Raw genomic sequence first — 22,692 nt, forward strand, 5'->3', positions numbered from 1 at the left:
TGCGATTGAACAGTCGTTGCATATCAACAACAGTTGCATCTGAACAGTAGTTATTTCGTCTAAACATTCGTAGTTAGACTGAAAAGTCAAAGTTGCGACTGAACAGTCGCAGTTGCGACTACACAGTCGCAGATGCGACTGAAAAGTCGGAGCTGCGATTGAACAGTCGTTGCATATCAATAAAAGTTGCATCTGAACAGTAGTTATTTCTTCTAAACATTCGTAGTTAAGAATGAAAAGTCAAAGCTGCGACTGAACAGTCGCAGTTGCGACTACACAGTCGCAGATGCGACTACACAGTCGCAGTTGCGACAACACAGTCGCAGTTACGATTGAACAGTCGTTGCATATCAACAACAGTTGCATCTGAACAGTAGTTATTTCGTCTAAACATTCGTAGTTAGACTGAAAAGTCAAAGTTGCGACTGAACAGTCGCAGTTGCGACTACACAGTCGCAGATGCGACTGAAAAGTCGGAGCTGCGATTGAACAGTCGTTGCATATCAACAACAAGTTGCATCTGAACAGTAGTTATTTCGTCTAAACATTCGTAGTTAGACTGAAAAGTCAAAGTTGCGACTGAACAGTCGCAGTTGCGACTACACAGTCGCAGATGCGACTGAAAAGTCGGAGCTGCGATTGAACAGTCGTTGCATATCAACAACAAGTTGCATCTGAACAGTAGTTATTTCGTCTAAACATTCGTAGTTAGACTGAAAAGTCAAAGTTTATTTATTTATTTATATTTATTTATATATTCGGGGATATAGTTGTGGTGCTTCGGGGATATAGTTCAAAGTGGTTTTCTATGCCTTCAGGAGTACCACAGGGATTCATTTTGAGACCACTTTTATTTACGATATTTATTTCCGATGTAAAACTATGCTTCCGACATTCCTATGTACTGCTTTACGCAGATGATATGAAAATACACAAAGTTGTTCGGGACTTAGGAGACATCAAATGCCTTCATTCTGATCTCGAACGGTTTGAGGAATACTGTAGGCTTAATAAGTTAGTAACTCAACGTGTCTAAATGCTTTCACATAACAGTCGCGAAAGACAGTAATAGGTTCCGGATTCAAACTTTACCAACAGCACATTAATAAAGTTACAAGCATAAGAGATTTAGGAATTGTACAGGACAGTAAGCTCTTATTTGATCAACACATAGACGTTATTGTGAAGAAAGCGGCGAAAGCGTTAGGATTCATAATAAGAAATACTGCTGACTTCCGTACTCTTAAGCCAGTTAAGATTTTATACTGTTCATTTGTACGCAGCCACTTGGAGTATGCCTCACAGGTTTGGAACCCTCAGTACGAGGTTTACACGTCTCGTATTGAGGGAATCCAAAAGAAATTCTTAAGATATCTTGATTTTAAAGCAAAACTATGGTCTGAAGATTACATACATCGTTGTAAAAGGTATCATTGCGACTACCATTGGAAACCAGGCGTCAGATTAATGATACATGTTTTCTGTTAAATATTGCAAATGGTACAGTTGATTGTTCCGATCTTTTAGCCAACTTAGCGCTGAAAACAAATCTGCTCGGTTTCCGTCAAGACCACTCTTATATACACGACAACGACAAAGTACAGACGTAACGCATTTTTATCAAGAGCAGCTCGGAGCTTCAACGTAATACCTCACAATTTAAATATAGATCTGTTTTGCACAAGTGCAGTTGCACAGCAAGGCGTTTACTGGCCAGATCCTTTTTCGAGGACTGAATTGCTTAACTTTTCATTTTCATTAGTCTTATGTTTATCTTTGTTTTTGTTTTGTGGTCTAATGTGGGAGCTTGTTATTAGCAATAAGTTAAACCTATAGTTAGTATCTAAATAAGTTATTAGTCTGTAAGCCTTCCTTAAAATAAATTAAATAAATAAAATAAATCTAAACATTCGTAGTTAGACTGAAAAGTCAAAGTTGCGACTGAACAGTCGCAGTTGCGACTACACAGTCGCAGATGCGACTGAAAAGTCGGAGCTGCGATTGAACAGTCGTTGCATATCAACAACAAGTTGCATCTGAACAGTAGTTATTTCGTCTAAACATTCGTAGTTAGACTGAAAAGTCAAAGTTGCGACTGAACAGTCGCAGTTGCGACTACACAGTCGCAGATGCGACTACACAGTCGCAGTTGCGACAACACAGTCGCAGTTACGATTGAACAGTCGTTGCATATCAACAACAGTTGCATCTGAACAGTAGTTATTTCGTCTAAACATTCGTAGTTAGACTGAAAAGTCAAAGTTGCGACTGAACAGTCGCAGTTGCGACTACACAGTCGCAGATGCGAGTGAAAAGTCGGAGCTGCGATTGAACAGTCGTTGCATATCAACAACAGTTGCATCTGAACAGTAGTTATTTCGTCTAAAAATTCGTAGTTGGACTGAAAAGTCAAAGTTGCGACTGAACAGTCGCAGTTGCGACTACACAGTCGCAGATGCGACTGAAAAGTCGTAGCTGCGATTGAACAGTCGTTGCATATCAAAAAAAGTTGCATCTGAACAGTAGTTATTTCGTCTAAACATTCGTAGTTAGACTGAAAAGTCAAAGTTGCGACTGAACAGTCGCAGTTGCGACTACACAGTCGCAGATGCGACTGAAAGTCGGAGCTGCGATTGAACAGTCGTTGCATATCAACAACAGTTGCATCTGAACAGTAGTTATTTCGTCTAAACATTCGTAGTTAAGACTGAAAAGTCAAAGTTGCGACTGAACAGTCGCAGTTGCGACTACACAGTCGCAGATGCGACTGAAAAGTCGGAGCTGCGATTGAACAGTCGTTGCATATCAATAAAAGTTGCATCTGAACAGTAGTTATTTCTTCTAAACATTCGTAGTTAAGAATGAAAAGTCAAAGCTGCGACTGAACAGTCGCAGTTGCGACTACACAGTCGCAGATGCGACTACACAGTCGCAGATGCGACTAAAAAGTCGGAGCTGCGATTGAACAGTCGTTGCATATCAACAAAAGTTGCATCTGAACAGTAGTTATTTCGTCTAAACATTCGTAGTTAGACTGAAAAGTCAAAGTTGCGACTGAACAGTCGCAGTTGCGACTACACAGTCGCAGATGCGACTGAAAAGTCGGAGCTGCGATTGAACAGTCGTTGCATATCAACAACAGTTGCATCTGAACAGTAGTTATTTCGTCTAAACATTCGTAGTTAAGACTGAAAAGTCAAAGTTGCGACTGAACAGTCGCAGTTGCAACTACACAGTGGCAGTTGCGACTACACAGTCGCAGATGCGACTGAAAAGTCGGAGCTGCGATTGAACAGTCGTTGCATATCAATAAAAGTTGCATCTGAACAGTAGTTATTTCGTCTAAACATTCGTAGTTAGACTGAAAAGTCAAAGTTGCGACTGAACAGTCGCAGTTGCGACTACACAGTCGCAGATGCGACTGAAAAGTCGGAGCTGCGATTGAACAGTCGTTGCATATCAACAAAAGTTGCATCTGAACAGTAGTTATTTCGTCTAAACATTCGTAGTTAGACTGAAAAGTCAAAGTTGCGACTGAACAGTCGCAGTTGCGACTACACAGTCGCAGATGCGACTGAAAAGTCGGAGCTGCGATTGAACAGTCGTTGCATATCAACAAAAGTTGCATCTGAACAGTAGTTATTTCGTCTAAACATTCGTAGTTAAGACTGAAAAGTCAAAGTTGCGACTGAACAGTCGTTGCATATCAACAAAAGTTGCATCTGAACAGTAGTTATTTCGTCTAAACATTCGTAGTTAGAATGAAAAGTCGAAGTCGTTGCGACTGAATAGTCGCAGTTGCGACTACACAGTCGCAGATGCGACTGAAAAGTCGGAGCTGCGATTGAACAGTCGTTGCATATCAACAACAGTTGCATCTGAACAGTAGTTATTTCGTCTAAACATTCGTAGTTAGACTGAAAAGTCAAAGTTGCGACTGAACAGTCGCAGTTGCGACTACACAGTCGCAGATGCGACTGAAAAGTCGGAGCTGCGATTGAACAGTCGTTGCATATCAACAAAAGTTGCATCTGAACAGTAGTTATTTCTTCTAAACATTCGTAGTTAAGAATGAAAAGTCAAAGTTGCGACTGAACAGTCGCAGTTGCGACTACACAGTCGCAGATGCGACTACACAGTCGCAGATGCGACTAAAAAGTCGGAGCTGCGATTGAACAGTCGTTGCATATCAACAAAAGTTGCATCTGAACAGTAGTTATTTCGTCTAAACATTCGTAGTTAGACTGAAAAGTCAAAGTTGCGACTGAACAGTCGCAGTTGCGACTACACAGTCGCAGATGCGACTGAAAAGTCGGAGCTGCGATTGAACAGTCGTTGCATATCAACAACAGTTGCATCTGAACAGTAGTTATTTCGTCTAAACATTCGTAGTTAGACTGAAAAGTCAAAGTTGCGACTGAACAGTCGCAGTTGCGACTACACAGTCGCAGATGCGACTGAAAAGTCGGAGCTGCGATTGAACAGTCGTTGCATATCAACAAAAGTTGCATCTGAACAGTAGTTATTTCGTCTAAACATTCGTAGTTAGACTGAAAAGTCAAAGTTGCGACTGAACAGTCGCAGTTGCGACTACACAGTCGCAGATGCGACTGAAAGTCGGAGCTGCGATTGAACAGTCGTTGCATATCAACAACAGTTGCATCTGAACAGTAGTTATTTCGTCTAAACATTCGTAGTTAGACTGAAAAGTCAAAGTTGCGACTGAACAGTCGCAGTTGCGACTACACAGTCGCAGATGCGACTGAAAAGTCGGAGCTGCGATTGAACAGTCGTTGCATATCAACAAAAGTTGCATCTGAACAGTAGTTATTTCTTCTAAACATTCGTAGTTAAGAATGAAAAGTCAAAGTTGCGACTGAACAGTCGCAGTTGCGACTACACAGTCGCAGATGCGACTACACAGTCGCAGATGCGACTAAAAAGTCGGAGCTGCGATTGAACAGTCGTTGCATATCAACAAAAGTTGCATCTGAACAGTAGTTATTTCGTCTAAACATTCGTAGTTAGACTGAAAAGTCAAAGTTGCGACTGAACAGTCGCAGTTGCGACTACACAGTCGCAGATGCGACTGAAAAGTCGGAGCTGCGATTGAACAGTCGTTGCATATCAACAACAGTTGCATCTGAACAGTAGTTATTTCGTCTAAACATTCGTAGTTAAGACTGAAAAGTCAAAGTTGCGACTGTACAGTCGCAGTTGCGACTACACAGTGGCAGTTGCGACTACACAGTCGCAGATGCGACTGAAAAGTCGGAGCTGCGATTGAACAGTCGTTGCATATCAACAACAGTTGCATCCGAACAGTAGTTATTTCGTCTAAACATTCGTAGTTAGACTGAAAAGTCAAAGTTGCGACTGAACAGTCGCAGTTGCGACTACACAGTCGCAGATGCGACTGAAAAGTCGGAGCTGCGATTGAACAGTCGTTGCATATCAACAAAAGTTGCATCTGAACAGTAGTTATTTCGTCTAAACATTCGTAGTTAGACTGAAAAGTCAAAGTTGCGACTGAACAGTCGCAGTTGCGACTACACAGTCGCAGATGCGACTGAAAAGTCGGAGCTGCGATTGAACAGTCGTTGCATATCAACAACAGTTGCATCTGAACAGTAGTTATTTCGTCTAAACATTCGTAGTTAAGACTGAAAAGTCAAAGTTGCGACTGTACAGTCGTTGCATATCAACAAAAGTTGCATCTGAACAGTAGTTATTTCGTCTAAACATTCGTAGTTAGACTGAAAAGTCAAAGTTGCGACTGAACAGTCGCAGTTGCGACTACACAGTCGCAGATGCGACTGAAAAGTCGGAGCTGCGATTGAACAGTCGTTGCATATCAACAACAGTTGCATCTGAACAGTAGTTATTTCGTCTAAACATTCGTAGTTAGACTGAAAAGTCAAAGTTGCGACTGAACAGTCGCAGTTGCGACTACACAGTCGCAGATGCGACTGAAAAGTCGGAGCTGCGATTGAACAGTCGTTGCATATCAACAAAAGTTGCATCTGAACAGTAGTTATTTCTTCTAAACATTCGTAGTTAAGAATGAAAAGTCAAAGCTGCGACTGAACAGTCGCAGTTGCGACTACACAGTCGCAGATGCGACTACACAGTCGCAGATGCGACTAAAAAGTCGGAGCTGCGATTGAACAGTCGTTGCATATCAACAAAAGTTGCATCTGAACAGTAGTTATTTCGTCTAAACATTCGTAGTTAGACTGAAAAGTCAAAGTTGCGACTGAACAGTCGCAGTTGCGACTACACAGTCGCAGATGCGACTGAAAAGTCGGAGCTGCGATTGAACAGTCGTTGCATATCAACAACAGTTGCATCTGAACAGTAGTTATTTCGTCTAAACATTCGTAGTTAAGACTGAAAAGTCAAAGTTGCGACTGTACAGTCGCAGTTGCGACTACACAGTGGCAGTTGCGACTACACAGTCGCAGATGCGACTGAAAAGTCGGAGCTGCGATTGAACAGTCGTTGCATATCAACAAAAGTTGCATCTGAACAGTAGTTATTTCGTCTAAACATTCGTAGTTAGACTGAAAAGTCAAAGTTGCGACTGAACAGTCGCAGTTGCGACTACACAGTCGCAGATGCGACTGAAAAGTCGGAGCTGCGATTGAACAGTCGTTGCATATCAACAAAAGTTGCATCTGAACAGTAGTTATTTCGTCTAAACATTCGTAGTTAGACTGAAAAGTCAAAGTTGCGACTGAACAGTCGCAGTTGCGACTACACAGTCGCAGATGCGACTGAAAAGTCGGAGCTGCGATTGAACAGTCGTTGCATATCAACAACAGTTGCATCTGAACAGTAGTTATTTCGTCTAAACATTCGTAGTTAGACTGAAAAGTCAAAGTTGCGACTGAACAGTCGCAGTTGCGACTACACAGTCGCAGATGCGACTGAAAAGTCGGAGCTGCGATTGAACAGTCGTTGCATATCAACAAAAGTTGCATCTGAACAGTAGTTATTTCGTCTAAACATTCGTAGTTAGACTGAAAAGTCAAAGTTGCGACTGAACAGTCGCAGTTGCGACTACACAGTCGCAGATGCGACTGAAAAGTCGGAGCTGCGATTGAACAGTCGTTGCATATCAACAAAAGTTGCATCTGAACAGTAGTTATTTCGTCTAAACATTCGTAGTTAGACTGAAAAGTCAAAGTTGCGACTGAACAGTCGCAGTTGCGACTACACAGTCGCAGATGCGACTGAAAAGTCGGAGCTGCGATTGAACAGTCGTTGCATATCAACAAAAGTTGCATCTGAACAGTAGTTATTTCGTCTAAACATTCGTAGTTAGACTGAAAAGTCAAAGTTGCGACTGAACAGTTGCAGTTGCGACTACACAGTCGCAGTTGCGACTGAAAAGTCGGAGCTGCGATTGAACAGTCGTTGCATATCAACAAAAGTTGCATCTGAACAGTAGTTATTTCGTCTAAACATTCGTAGTTAAGACTGAAAAGTCAAAGTTGCGACTGAACAGTCGCAGTTGCGACTACACAGTCGCAGATGCGACTACACAGTCGCAGATGCGACTGAAAAGTCGGAGCTGCGATTGAACAGTCGTTGCATATCAACAACAGTTGCATCTGAACAGTAGTTATTTCGTCTAAACATTCGTAGTTAAGACTGAAAAGTCAAAGTTGCGACTGAACAGTCGCAGTTGCGACTACACAGTCGCAGTTGCGACTACACAGTCGCAGATGCGACTGAAAAGTCGGAGCTGCGATTGAACAGTCGTTGCATATCAACAAAAGTTGCATCTGAACAGTAGTTATTTCGTCTAAACATTCGTAGTTAGACTGAAAAGTCAAAGTTGCGACTGAACAGTCGCAGTTGCGACTACACAGTCGCAGATGCGACTGAAAAGTCGGAGCTGCGATTGAACAGTCGTTGCATATCAACAAAAGTTGCATCTGAACAGTAGTTATTTCTTCTAAACATTCGTAGTTAAGAATGAAAAGTCAAAGTTGCGACTGAACAGTCGCAGTTGCGACTACACAGTCGCAGATGCGACTACACAGTCGCAGATGCGACTAAAAAGTCGGAGCTGCGATTGAACAGTCGTTGCATATCAACAAAAGTTGCATCAGAACAGTAGTTATTTCGTCTAAACATTCGTAGTTAGACTGAAAAGTCAAAGTTGCGACTGAACAGTCGCAGTTGCGACTACACAGTCGCAGATGCGACTGAAAAGTCGGAGCTGCGATTGAACAGTCGTTGCATATCAACAAAAGTTGCATCTGAACAGTAGTTATTTCGTCTAAACATTCGTAGTTAGACTGAAAAGTCAAAGTTGCGACTGAACAGTCGCAGTTGCGACTACACAGTCGCAGATGCGACTGAAAAGTCGGAGCTGCGATTGAACAGTCGTTGCATATCAACAAAAGTTGCATCTGAACAGTAGTTATTTCGTCTAAACATTCGTAGTTAGACTGAAAAGTCAAAGTTGCGACTGAACAGTCGCAGTTGCGACTACACAGTCGCAGATGCGACTGAAAAGTCGGAGCTGCGATTGAACAGTCGTTGCATATCAACAAAAGTTGCATCTGAACAGTAGTTATTTCGTCTAAACATTCGTAGTTAAGACGGAAAAGTCAAAGTTGCGACTGAACAGTCGCAGTTGCGACTACACAGTCGCAGTTGCAACTACAGAGTCACAGTTGCGACTACAGAGTCGCAGTTGCGATTGAACAGTCGTTGCATATCAACAAAAGTTGCATCTGAACAGTAGTTATTTCGTCTAAACATTCGTAGTTAGACTGAAAAGTCAAAGTTGCGACTGAACAGTCGCAGTTGCGACTGAAAAGTCGGAGCTGCGATTGAACAGTCGTTGCATATCAACAACAGTTGCATCTGAACAGTAGTTATTTCGTCTAAACATTCGTAGTTAGACTGAAAAGTCAAAGTTGCGACTGAACAGTCGCAGTTGCGACTACACAGTCGCAGATGCGACTGAAAAGTCGGAGCTGCGATTGAACAGTCGTTGCATATCAACAAAAGTTGCATCTGAACAGTAGTTATTTCGTCTAAACATTCGTAGTTAGACTGAAAAGTCAAAGTTGCGACTGAACAGTCGCAGTTGCGACTACACAGTCGCAGATGCGACTACACAGTCGCAGATGCGACTAAAAAGTCGGAGCTGCGATTGAACAGTCGTTGCATATCAACAAAAGTTGCATCTGAACAGTAGTTATTTCGTCTAAACATTCGTAGTTAGACTGAAAAGTCAAAGTTGCGACTGAACAGTCGCAGTTGCGACTACACAGTCGCAGATGCGACTGAAAAGTCGGAGCTGCGATTGAACAGTCGTTGCATATCAAAAGTTGCATCTGAACAGTAGTTATTTCGTCTAAACATTCGTAGTTAAGACTGAAAAGTCAAAGTTGCGACTGAACAGTCGCAGTTGCGACTACACAGTCGCAGTTGCGACTGAAAAGTCGTAGCTGCGATTGAACAGTCGTTGCATATCAACAAAAGTTGCATTTGAACAGTAGTTATTTCGTCTAAACATTCGTAGTTAAGACGGAAAAGTCAATGTTGCGACTGAACAGTCGCAGTTGCGACTACACAGTCGCAGTTGCGACTACACAGTCGCAGTTGCGTCAGAAAAATCGTAGCTGCGTTTGAACAGTCGTTGCATATCAACAAAAGTTGCATTTGAACAGTAGTTATTTCATCTAAACATTCGTAGTTAAACTGAAAAGTCAAAGTTGCGACTGAACAGTCGCAGTTGCGACTACACAGTCGCAGATGCGACTGAAAAGTCGGAGCTGCGATTGAACAGTCGTTGCATATCAACAAAAGTTGCATCTGAACAGTAGTTATTTCGTCTAAACATTCGTAGTTAGACTGAAAAGTCAAAGTTGCGACTGAACAGTCGCAGTTGCGACTACACAGTCGCAGATGCGACTGAAAAGTCGGAGCTGCGATTGAACAGTCGTTGCATATCAACAACAGTTGCATCTGAACAGTAGTTATTTCGTCTAAACATTCGTAGTTAGACTGAAAAGTCAAAGTTGCGACTGAACAGTCGCAGTTGCGACTACACAGTCGCAGATGCGACTGAAAAGTCGGAGCTGCGATTGAACAGTCGTTGCATATCAACAACAAGTTGCATCTGAACAGTAGTTATTTCGTCTAAACATTCGTAGTTAGACTGAAAAGTCAAAGTTGCGACTGAACAGTCGCAGTTGCGACTACACAGTCGCAGATGCGACTACACAGTCGCAGTTGCGACAACACAGTCGCAGTTACGATTGAACAGTCGTTGCATATCAACAAAAGTTGCATCTGAACAGTAGTTATTTCGTCTAAACATTCGTAGTTAGACTGAAAAGTCAAAGTTGCGACTGAACAGTCGCAGTTGCGACTACACAGTCGCAGATGCGACTGAAAAGTCGGAGCTGCGATTGAACAGTCGTTGCATATCAACAAAAGTTGCATCTGAACAGTAGTTATTTCGTCTAAACATTCGTAGTTAGACTGAAAAGTCAAAGTTGCGACTGAACAGTCGCAGTTGCGACTACACAGTCGCAGATGCGACTGAAAAGTCGGAGCTGCGATTGAACAGTCGTTGCATATCAATAAAAGTTGCATCTGAACAGTAGTTATTTCGTCTAAACATTCGTAGTTAGACTGAAAAGTCAAAGTTGCGACTGAACAGTCGCAGTTGCGACTACACAGTCGCAGATGCGACTGAAAAGTCGGAGCTGCGATTGAACAGTCGTTGCATATCAATAAAAGTTGCTGAACAGTAGTTATTTCTTCTAAACATTCGTAGTTAAGACTGTTCAATCGCAGCTCCGACTTTTTAGTCGCATCTGCGACTGTGTAGTCGCATCTGCGACTGTGTAGTCGCAACTGCGACTGTTCAGTCGCAGCTTTGACTTTTCATTCTTAACTACGAATGTTTAGAAGAAATAACTACTGTTCAGATGCAACTTTTATTGATATGCAACGACTGTTCAATCGCAGCTCCGACTTTTCAGTCGCATCTGCGACTGTGTAGTCGCATCTGCGACTGTGTAGTCGCAACTGCGACTGTTCAGTCGCAGCTTTGACTTTTCAGTCTAACTACGAATGTTTAGACGAAATAACTACTGTTCAGATGCAACTTTTATTGATATGCAACGACTGTTCAATCGCAGCTCCGACTTTTCAGTCGCATCTGCGACTGTGTAGTCGCAACTGCCACTGTGTAGTCGCAACTGCGACTGTACAGTCGCAACTTTGACTTTTCAGTCTTAACTACGAATGTTTAGACGAAATAACTACTGTTCGGATGCAACTGTTGTTGATATGCAACGACTGTTCAATCGCAGCTCCGACTTTTCAGTCGCATCTGCGACTGTGTAGTCGCAACTGCGACTGTTCAGTCGCAACTTTGACTTTTCAGTCTAACTACGAATGTTTAGACGAAATAACTACTGTTCTGATGCAACTTTTGTTGATATGCAACGACTGTTCAATCGCAGCTCCGACTTTTTAGTCGCATCTGCGACTGTGTAGTCGCATCTGCGACTGTGTAGTCGCAACTGCGACTGTTCAGTCACAGCTTTGACTTTTCATTCTTAACTACGAATGTTTAGAAGAAATAACTACTGTTCAGATGCAACTTTTATTGATATGCAACGACTGTTCAATCGCAGCTCCGACTTTTCAGTCGCATCTGCGACTGTGTAGTCGCAACTGCGACTGTTCAGTCGCAACTTTGACTTTTCAGTCTTAACTACGAATGTTTAGACGAAATAACTACTGTTCAGATGCAACTGTTGTTGATAAACAGTTTCGTGGCCCAACAGGCTGTGACATACGGACGGACGGACGGACGGACGGACAGACATTTATTTCCGAAACTGTCTATCTATGGATAGGTCTTTAAAAAAAACATTAAGGTTTCTAAAACCACTTTTCGTCAAAATCAATCGTTTGAAAGTTAGACGCTTCCAAAGTGGAAAAATGTGTGTGGGGACACACGAATCTATAATAGAAACGGTAATACTTATAGAAAAACTTATAAGGACCATTTTGTAGAGACTTTAGAGATCTACAAATTTGGTCTGCGGTATTTTTTTGAAAAAACTTACGGTTTTTGTGAAAAACTCAAAAAACCTAAAATGTTGTACTTTGACCTCGAATAACTTTTGAAGCACATATGGGATCGATGGGGACTTTTAAATTTTTAATCTTTATAGTAAAATAAAGGTCTGTACCAAAATTCAGCTCTGTCGGAATTTTTGTTATTTCAATATCGTATAATGACCGGACTATTTAATTCTTTTTTGTTATGCCATGTACCTGGTTCTTTTGTTTATAACTATTGTTGTTATTTTGTGTGTTTTGCTGCCTGATAAAGATAAAGATAAAGATAAAGATAAAGATAAAGATAAAGATAAAGATAAAGATAAAGATAAAGATAAAGATAAAGATAAAGATAAAGATAAAGATAAAGATAAAGATAAAGATAAAGATAAAGATAAAGATAAAGATAAAGATAAAGATAAAGATAAAGATAAAGATAAAGATAAAGATAAAGATAAAGATAAAGATAAAGATAAAGATAAAGATAAAGATAAAGATAAAGATAAAGATAAAGATAAAGATAAAGATAAAGATAAAGATAAAGATAAAGATAAAGATAAAGATAAAGATAAAGATAAAGATAAAGATAAAGATAAAGATAAAGATAAAGATAAAGATAAAGATAAAGATAAAGATAAAGATAAAGATAAAGATAAAGATAAAGATAAAGATAAAGATAAAGATAAAGATAAAGATAAAGATAAAGATAAAGATAAAGATAAAGATAAAGATAAAGATAAAGATAAAGATAAAGATAAAGATAAAGATAAAGATAAAGATAAAGATAAAGATAAAGATAAAGATAAAGATAAAGATAAAGATAAAGATAAAGATAAAGATAAAGATAAAGATAAAGATAAAGATAAAGATAAAGATAAAGATAAAGATAAAGATAAAGATAAAGATAAAGATAAAGATAAAGATAAAGATAAAGATAAAGATAAAGATAAAGATAAAGATAAAGATAAAGATAAAGATTTAGATTTAGATTTAGGTTAGGTTAGGTTAGGTTAGGTTAGGTTAGGTTAGGTTAGGTTAGGTTAGGTTAGGTTTTTTTTTTTTTTTTTTTTTTTTTTTTTTTTTTTTTTTATACAGCAGGAGGGAAAATCCTCATGGAGACTCACACCTCCCCACTAGTAGAGAGGTGTGAGTACTGCCGGACTCTTACCGGCTAAAAACCCTCCTGCTGTTTCCGAAACCCCTGACATGGTCAAGGCCTGTGTTTACATAGATAACATTTTTAACATTTCTTTCTTTACAAAGTGTAGAGTAAGTAACAAAGTAGTTTCTTTCTTAACAATTGATATTAAATTACTAGTGTTATTTGAGTATATTATAATTATTTGTTATCACAATCAGAATCTGTCTTAAGTACATTTTTTGCTATGTTTTGTTTTTTGCAATTACTTGACTGATGACATGTTTACAAAAGTCAAGTACTATATTTCTCGTCTTGGCCTTCTTCATATGCTCGTGAATGTCTTGTGGACTAAACTTTTCTCCCTCCAGGCGCTGTTCGACCTCATGTCTGGCACGCGCGTACACCGGACACGCGAATATCACGTGCGGGACAGTCTCCTCCACGGCGGAGTCGCAGAGACACGATGGATTCCCCCGAAGCTTGAAACGATACAAGTATTCGGAGAATCCACCGTGCCCGGTGAACAGCTGGGTGGTGATGCTGCTGGTTTCAATCTTCCTTACAGTGCTATACGCCGCGGCCGCACTGGGGAAGAATATCTTGGTGATTGAGGCGGTGTCACCGGATTTATACCTCGCGTCCCACTCGCTGATCGTGTCCATACGGATTCTCCCTTTGACGAATGAGACGGGGCATCGGTCATAGTCCGGCCTCCTCTTCGATCGCAGCGCTGCTTCCTTCGCCAGGTAATCGGCCCTTTCATTTCCCTCCAAACCTGCGTGGGCTTTTATCCAGAACAAGGAAACTCTCTTATTCTGGGAGGCGCAGTGGCGGAGAGCATTTCTTGTTTCCACTGCCAGCGGATGGGGGAGGTTGGGTTGGCGACAGTTTGCAGCGCCGCCATCGAGTCACTGAATATGCCGAACGTAGTTTTTTCGCTGTTGAGCACCTCCCCAGCTGCTCTCTGTAGTGCCAACAGTTCCGCCTGGTACACGGTGCAGTAGGACGGCAGTACAAGTTTTTTCGACTTAATTTCGGTGGCACTATCCCACAAAGATAGCGCCGCGCCGACTTTGCCCTCGATTTTGCTGCCGTCCGTGAAGATTCTCACGTCGTAATTAAAGGCGTGGTTATTATATTGTTCCTCGTCTACCAGGCTACTGAACTCTACAGTTGTCTGTTCGGCTGGGTGGGGGAAGTCCATCGCACTTGTCATTGTTTCTATGTCCCGGTCCCCTAATGCTGAATGGGGCAATCCCCTCTTTGCTTCGTACAGTGAAGCAGCTTCACGCACTCGAAGATCGAGGGGGAGTATCCCCGCCAGCAAGAGGGCCGAGTGCAGGGAGACCGTGCGATGGGCTCTGCAGAGCTTCTGAGCGAAGCCTCTTTGTACCACGTTCAGCTGTTTTCTTATCCCCAGTTTGTTCACGGCTGGCGCCCATGCACTCGCGGCGTACAGCACTATAGGTTCGACAACGGCGGTGTAGATCGAACGCACGACCTCTGGGTGCAGTCCCCAACTCACACGTGCAGATCTGGCAAGGTGCTTGTAAATAGCAATTGCTTTTTTACATGCGCCGGCAACGTGAGAGTTGAAGGTGAGGCCGGCGTCTATCGTCAGTCCCAGTATCTTCACTTCCTTCGACATTCCAATGTCGATCCCGCCCATGGCCAGGCGAGGAGTGTCATACTTTAGCTTGCGTGTAATCACCATGGCACTGGTTTTGTGTGGCGCAAATTTGAGCTTATTTTTGACACCCCACGCGCGCACATGCTCGAGAGCGGCATTGGCCTGTTGCTCTATCTCCAAGGCTGTGCCACCGTCGAATAGCATCACCACATCGTCCGCGAAGGCTTGGCAGTAATTGCCTCTAGCCTCCAGCTGCTTCAAGAGCGGGTCCAGAAGAAGGTTCCACAGGATGGGACCACCAATCGAGCCTTGGACGCACCCTTTCGAGGTTTTGCGTCTATTCTCCGCTCCCGCATACCTGACTATTACCTCCCTGTCACTCAGGTAGCTATCTATTACTCGCCTTAAGTTGATCGGACACTTTTCCTCTGCCAAACGGACTTTGATCGCCGGCCACCATGCGCTGTCGAAGGCTCCCTCTATATCCAATGACACAAGAACGATAATTTTCTTACTCTCCAGCTTGGCGCGGATATTCTTCACTAAGGTGAAGAGGAGTCCTCAGTGCTTCTTTGGGGCATGAATCCGTATTGGCGAGTACTAATCCTCGGCAATAGGTGGAACTTAAGACGAGCAACCAGCATCTTTTCGAATACTTTTCCCAAGACAGGCAGGAGCCCAATCGGCCTGTAAGACTTGGGTACGGTATAATTGTCTTTGCCTGGCTTTCTCAGCACAACCACCGTTGCCTCCTTCCAGATTTTCGGGAAGTGTTGGTAGGCCAAGCATCGATTTATGAGTGACAAGAAGTAGCCAGGGTTGCAATTTATGGCCCGAGAGCAAATGTCTGCGGTGAAGCCGTCGGCTCCCGGTGCTTTCTTCGGGTTGAACGACGATATCGACCTCCGGAGCTCGCTTAAGGTAAACGGTGGGTCATGCTGCTCACCATCACCACACGCGTTTACTAATTTTGCCAGTTGTCGAGTTCGGCAATGGTCTGAGTCGTCGTCGTCCTCACGATCCTCCGGGTAAAATGTTTCGGCCAGTAATTCCACCGAACCCCCGCATCCAGAACTCGATCTTCTTTGTGCAGGAGCACATCTTCTTCTCTTTTTTCTGTCATCCTCATTACCCGGTAGATTCCCTCCCAGACCCCCTCCCTGCTCTGCTTCCCGCAAAACTCCTTCCAGCTCTCCGTCTGTGCATTTTTGACCGCCTTCATATAATTTTCTTTTAGTTCCAGGTACAGGCTGACGACCAACGCTCTCCGCACCGGCGCTGCGTTCCTGATCCTGCGTCTGCTGGTGGCTACGCGCTTCTTCATCTCGGCGAGCTCCTCAGTCCACCACGGAATGGTGAGTCTCTTTTTAGTCTTCTTTATTGGCATGGTTTCCGAACATACTGAAGTGATGGCTTTTGTGTATTTATTTATTTCCTGATCTATTTCCCTAATGCTGTTTAAATCTATACATATAATAAAATCGTAGAAAAGTGCTGTCTGTACATTGAAAATAAAAATAAAAAAAATAGCAGGGGTTATTGTTATGTCGATGTCGAACCCAAAAATGTAATTAACTTTTTTTTTGTCTGTTTGTCTGTTTGTCTGTTTGTCTGTTTGTCTGTTTGTCTGTTCGTCTGTGCGCGCTAATCTCAGAAACGGCTGATCCGAGTTGGATGCGGTTTTCACGAATATATTGTGGGATGCTTAAATTTACATTTAGTGTTTGTTTCATTTCAATCGGTTCATAAATAAAAAAGTTATGTCAAATTAAAGAATCACGTCGAACATTCTATGCTTATACCATTAATCTCCGCAACTATTTGACGGATTTGGTTGAAATTTGGTACAGATATAGTTTAGAACCTTAGAAAGGACATAGATATATTTTTATTTCAAAAATCAAAAAATAAAATAAAAATAAAATAAAAATAAAATAAAAATAAAATAAAAATAAAATAAAAATAAAATAAAAATAAAATAAAAATAAAATTAAAATAAAATTAAAATAAAATTAAAATAAAATAAAAATAAAATAAAAATAAAATTAAAATAAAATTAAAATAAAATTAAAATAAAATTAAAATAAAATAAAAATAAAATAAAAATAAAATAAAAATAAAATAAAAATAAAATAAAAATAAAATAAAAATAAAATAAAAATAAAATAAAAATAAAATAAAATAAAAATAAAAATAAAATAAAAATAAAAATAAAAATGAAAATAAAAATAAAAATAAAAATAAAAATAAAAATAAAAATAAAAATAAAAATAAAAATAAAAATAAAATAAAAATAAAAATAAAATAAAATAAAATAAAATAAAATAAAATAAAATAAAATAAAATAAAATAAAATAAAATAAAATAAAATAAAATAAAATAAAATAAAATAAAATAAAATAAAATAAAATAAAATAAAATAAAATAAAATAAAATAAAATAAAATAAAATAAAATAAAATAAAATAAAATAAAATAAAATAAAATAAAATAAAATAAAATAAAATAAAATAAAATAAAATAAAATAAAATAAAATAAAATAAAATAAAATAAAATAAAATAAAATAAAATAAAATAAAATAAAATAAAATAAAATAAAATAAAATAAAATAAAATAAAATAAAATAAAATAAAATAAAATAAAATAAAATAAAATAAAATAAAATAAAATAAAATAAAATAAAATAAAATAAAATAAAATAAAATAAAATAAAATAAAATAAAATAAAATAAAATAAAATAAAATAAAATAAAATAAAATAAAATAAAATAAAATAAAATAAAATAAAATAAAATAAAATAAAATAAAATAAAATAAAATAAAATAAAATAAAATAAAATAAAATAAAATAAAATAAAATAAAATAAAATAAAATAAAATAAAATAAAATAAAATAAAATAAAATAAAATAAAATAAAATAAAATAAAATAAAATAAAATAAAATAAAATAAAATAAAATAAAATAAAATAAAATAAAAATAAAAATAAAAATAAAAATAAAAATAAAAATAAAAATAAAAATAAAAATAAAAATAAAAATAAAAATAAAAATAAAAATAAAAATAAAAATAAAAATAAAAATAAAAATAAAAATAAAAATAAAAATAAAAATAAAAATAAAAATAAAAATAAAAATAAAAATAAAAATAAAAATAAAAATAAAAATAAAAATAAAAATAAAAATAAAAATAAAAATAAAAATAAAAATAAAAATAAAAATAAAAATAAAAATAAAAATAAAAATAAAAATAAAAATAAAAATAAAAATAAAAATAAAAATAAAAATAAAAATAAAAATAAAAATAAAAATAAAAATAAAAATAAAAATAAAAATAAAAATAAAAATAAAAATAAAATTAAAAATAAAAATAAAAATAAAAATAAAAATAAAAATAAAAATAAAAATAAAAATAAAAATAAAAATAAAAAAAATAAAAATAAAAATAAAAATAAAAATAAAATAAAAATAAAATAAAAATAAAATAAAAATAAAATAAAAATAAAATAAAAATAAAACAAAAATAAAATAAAATAAAAATAAAATAAAAAAATAAAATAAAAAATAAATTTATTCCGGACATACAGCGCCATCTATTGTTCAATTTCGTACTTATAGTACGGAATTGAACAATGTCGGGCTGTTCCTATACTCCGTAGATAGATGGCGTTGATCGCGCAATGGTGTAATTACAATTGTTCAGTTCATGTTATTGTTTTAATTTATTGGAAATTTGTTTTTACAAAATAGTAAAAAGCAATGAAAAATATAACATAATACAACTTTTAGTACAAAGAAAACGCTCTAACGGAGTATAGATAATTCTATGTCGATCGTTACACGACTTCGGTTCATGTTATTGTTTTAATTCATCGAAAAAAAGTTAACAAATAGTAAAAAGGTATGAAAAAAATTATATCAATATAATTAAACTTTTAGTACAAAGAAAATGCCCGAACGGAGTATAAATAAATAATCCAAGTTGTCTTTATCCTCGATAGATGGCGTTGGGATCGAAATAGATTGCGCTATGGTTTTGTTACAATTATTTGGTTGGGTATCGGCCGAGCGCTTCGGTACTATTGTAGAAAATGTGTATTATCAGTCGTATGATTATTTGTCTGTAGTGGTCCTGCTGTTTCATATATTCTAAATTGGTTTCGTTGTATTTGTCAATTAATAAGTTTATTTGTTGGGTTTTCCTGGTTTTCTGGTTTAACTTTTTAACGTAGGTTTAGTTTGATATCGATTATTAGTAGTTACTGTAGTTAGTTTTTTTAATAAAATTGTAAGTCTAATTTATAAATTAATTAGATTAGATTTAAGTCGTTTCTTTTAAATTATTTAGTTTAAGCTTGGTTATTATAGCATAAAGGATAGGTTCTAATATAATTTCTTTTTTAATTGTTATAAATTCGTAATTCGTAGCTTTCTTTAGTTTTAAGTTAGTTTAAGTCCGTTTTTAAACTATTTTTTCAATGCCCTAAGTGAGTATACATCTATTAAAATCAAACGCAGAGCTCATTATGTTGATTTTTGAAGAGTTCCCTGGAATATCTTCCACATCTCATTTTTGAAGAGATCCCGCGAGATCGGGAACTCATCATCATCATCATCAGCCTATAGCTATGGGAACTATGTGGTTAAAACCAAAAATTTGCCGGAAGTCACTATTCCACGCGAACGAAGTCGCGGGCAAAAGCTAGTTTTTAATATTATCTTCATTTAATTGTTTTTCTATCATCACTTGAGTCAGCTTTTCACGAAATTGGCTCCATTTTGCTTTTCGACTGTTGTAAATCCTGGTGGTTCTTTGTATGTCGGTGCCAGTCGACTTTTTCAGACTGATCTCAAACACCACGCCGTTGTGGTCGGAACTCGTGAGGTTCTCCCGCACGTGCCATCCGTTGACTAGGTTCAGCAGGTCAGTAGAGCAGGCCGTTACGTCCACGTGGCTGCTGTACCTGACTCCTCCCTGATGGTATCGAAGGTCGGGCAGTCGCCCCGGTTGAGGATCTGCAAATCCATCTCGTCCAAGGTACTACTCCACTGCTCACCTCTCTTGTCTTCATTGGGGCTACCCCACCAGGTACTCTTGGCATTGGCATCTCCACCCACGATGAGGTTTCTGAAACTGGCATATTGTGTTACGCATTTTATATGCGCCAGGTATGGCTCCAAAGGCAGGTCGGGCTCGAAGTAGTATGAGACCAGCGTGATCCTCCAGGCTCTCGTATGAATTCCCACCACCACAATATTGTGTGTGGTGAGTTGCGGGTACTGCACTACGTCCAGTGTCTGGTCAAAAACGATGATCGCGGCCTTGACGGTCCCTTCTTCAGTTTGAGATGCCTGGTAGACTCTTACGCCCTGGTAACATTTTACCCTTTTAGTCCCGCCGATGTAGGGTTCCTGCAATAATGCGACGGCAGCGTTTTCTTTGCCAGCTTCAAGGAGGAGTTCGTGGGTTGCCAGTTGGCTTCGCTGGAGATTAGCCTGTATTAGGAGTGACGTCACGGACGCCGGTAACAGCTGACTTGTTTATGTCACCTCGAGTCGAATAAATAAAACAACAAGTGTTTACATATAAATCTTTATTCGCAAAGTGATTAATAATAGTTAACTCACAGCATATATTGTGGATAGCAGCAGTGTTCTATTATAATTAAACTTACAACTAATCTTAAATAAATCTCGGTGTCACAGTGCAAAATCTACCCGAATCCAAAAAAAAAAAAAATAGTGATTTTTAGTGATTTAAATAAACTCCATCCGAAATACCTAGATATGGCTAAGTGCGGGGGATGTGGGCAGTTTATTGCTGCATCAGCGAGCGTTCGGTGTAGCAAGTGCGCGGGCTGCTACCACCGCGCCTGTGTGGGTGTTCCGCCGACGGCGACCCCTTCTCCTACATGGTTGTGTCCCGGTTGCAAGGCGACACTGCCTAGGACGGATAATTCCGCAACACCGGTTAAAGGTGCGGCAGCGGATTACTCCGACTCACATAGTCTGCCCACCGTCGCTCCCTCCGCTAGTCTGGATCTGGCGCAGGAAATTCGTGCCTTCAGGGAAGAGTTAAGTGGACTCAGGGCGGATATACGCCAGCTGCGGCAGGAGAATGCTGAGTTCCGGGCTGCTAACGAAGGCTATAATGGGCGGATGGGAGCGGTGGAGGGCAGGCTAGATAACATCGAGCAGCGGTTTGAGGCGACGGATGCTCCTTCTTACGACCACCTCGAGAAGACGATCGCTGATTTAAAGGTACAGCTAAATGAGCGGGATCAGGACCTATTATTGAATGACGTCATCGTGTCGGGCATTCCGGAGTCGAAGGCCGAGAATCCGGCTCACATAATTAAAGCAGTGTCACTGAAGCTCGGGATCGACCTCGACGATAGGGACATTGTAAACGTCGAGCGCCTGGGCAAGGTACGCCGTAACCTCACCACCAGCTCATCCCAGAACGACATAGCGGAGCGCCCGCGGCCGCGCGCAATCGCGGTGCGCCTATCTCGCCGTGTAGTGCGAGATCAACTACTACACGCGGCACGCGTGCGCCGCGGTCTTACCACTGCGGACCTCAACTTACACGGACAGCCTAAGAGGGTGTACGTGAATGAGCACCTTACTCGCTCTAACGCGAGACTGTTTCATCTGGCTCGTGAGGCTGGGCAGCGCTCGCGCTACAAGTACGTGTGGACAAGAGAGGGACGCATCTACGCGCGGAAGGAGGACGGGGTCTCGGCTGTGCGCATTCGCTCGGACGCCGATATTAAAGAAATTTTTGGGGACGGAAAAGTTTGATTTTTGTGGGTATAAATAAATTTTTCTCTAATGTTTACTATTTCATTTATGCCACAAAGATTTTTTTCTTATGTACCTTGCTACTTGTTTACGGTTTAGTGCTTGTCTCAATGTTACTATTGTTTTGTTATTATGTTTTTCTATACTTTAACTTAGGGATCGCAGCGACGTATGTATCGATTGAGGTTGGTATTCTTTGCAGTGACGGGAGGTCTTTTGGTTTCAGTGCACATGAATCGCGACACAATATTTATGTATTCCTTTACTCCTATTTATACATTTATCCCAATCTTATAGGTAATAGCCTTATAATACTAATCCTATTTATATTTAAATACGAATATCACACGGTAATACTACTATATGTTTTGAACTCATTTATCTTTGCTTTATTATCACTTTAATATGACTTGGAAAGAGTTTAAAGTTGGTTTTCTTAACGCCGGGTCGCTGGGTACAAACCATGACGAGTAACTATATTACAACCTATCCTCTATGCTATAATAACCAAGCTTAAACTAAATAATTTAAAAGAAACGACTTAAATCTTTGTGGCCGTTAAATAGTTTAACCAAAAAACCAGGAAAACCGTGGAGCGTCATGATGTTGACATTATGGCCGTGAATGAGACATGGCTACTAAAAGTTTAATTATAGGGCGGGGGAGGAGGGGCGCGCGCCTTCGGTTCCCGGCTACCGTCTGCGGCATGTCCCGCGTCCGCTGAGCGTGCGCGGTGGCCGCGGCGGCGGCGTCGGATTTTATATTAGATGTGGAATGAATGTGCGGGCGCATTCCCACCCTACCGACCCTGCACATGAATCGGTCGAACAGATGTGGCTCGTGCTGGGTGTAAACGGTACTAAGGTTGCCATTGGTACAGCCTATCGACCACCGTGGTTGGATGTCGACACGTTTCTCGACTCTTTGACCGTGTCTATAAATTCGCTGCCGTTTTGCGACTACACTGTGTTGCTGGGTGATTTTAATATAAATTATGCAAGTGCCT

The 22,692-nt window shown here is 39.3% G+C and overlaps 2 protein-coding genes across 2 annotated transcripts; one reads left to right on the forward strand and one right to left on the reverse strand.

The window, feature by feature from the left end:
• Positions 1-14,039: 14,039 nt before the first annotated feature.
• On the reverse strand, positions 14,040-16,269 carry LOC126912227 (uncharacterized). The gene is made up of 3 exons (XM_050703363.1): positions 16,015-16,269; positions 15,829-15,904; positions 14,040-15,424 (listed from the first exon to the last, which is right to left on the reverse strand). Exons 1-3 carry the CDS (start codon positions 16,267-16,269, stop codon positions 14,040-14,042), a joined length of 1,716 nt encoding a protein of 571 aa, XP_050559320.1.
• A 4,400-nt stretch (positions 16,270-20,669) lies between these two features.
• On the forward strand, positions 20,670-21,686 carry LOC118278773 (uncharacterized). The gene has a single exon (XM_035598116.2). It carries the CDS (start codon positions 20,670-20,672, stop codon positions 21,684-21,686), a length of 1,017 nt encoding a protein of 338 aa, XP_035454009.2.
• The last annotated feature ends 1,006 nt before the right edge of the window (positions 21,687-22,692 follow it).

Source organism: Spodoptera frugiperda, chromosome 24 (assembly GCF_023101765.2).
Source record: "Spodoptera frugiperda isolate SF20-4 chromosome 24, AGI-APGP_CSIRO_Sfru_2.0, whole genome shotgun sequence".
NCBI lineage: Eukaryota > Metazoa > Arthropoda > Insecta > Lepidoptera > Noctuidae > Spodoptera > Spodoptera frugiperda.

What these genes read in the sequence shown, in the direction of transcription:
- LOC126912227 (XM_050703363.1), bottom strand. Translation starts at nt 16,269, where the DNA reads ATGCCAATAAAGAAGACTAAAAAGAGACTCACCATTCCGTGGTGGACT. An exon ending in TCTGGGAGGGAATCTACCGG is followed by an intron (nt 15,905 to 16,014) that starts GTAATGAGGATG and finishes TTTTACCCGGAG; the next exon opens with GATCGTGAGGACGACGACGA. An exon ending in AGTAAACGCGTGTGGTGATG is followed by an intron (nt 15,425 to 15,828) that starts GTGAGCAGCATG and finishes TCTTCACCTTAG; the next exon opens with TGAAGAATATCCGCGCCAAG.
- LOC118278773 (XM_035598116.2), top strand. Translation starts at nt 20,670, where the DNA reads ATGGCTAAGTGCGGGGGATGTGGGCAGTTTATTGCTGCATCAGCGAGC.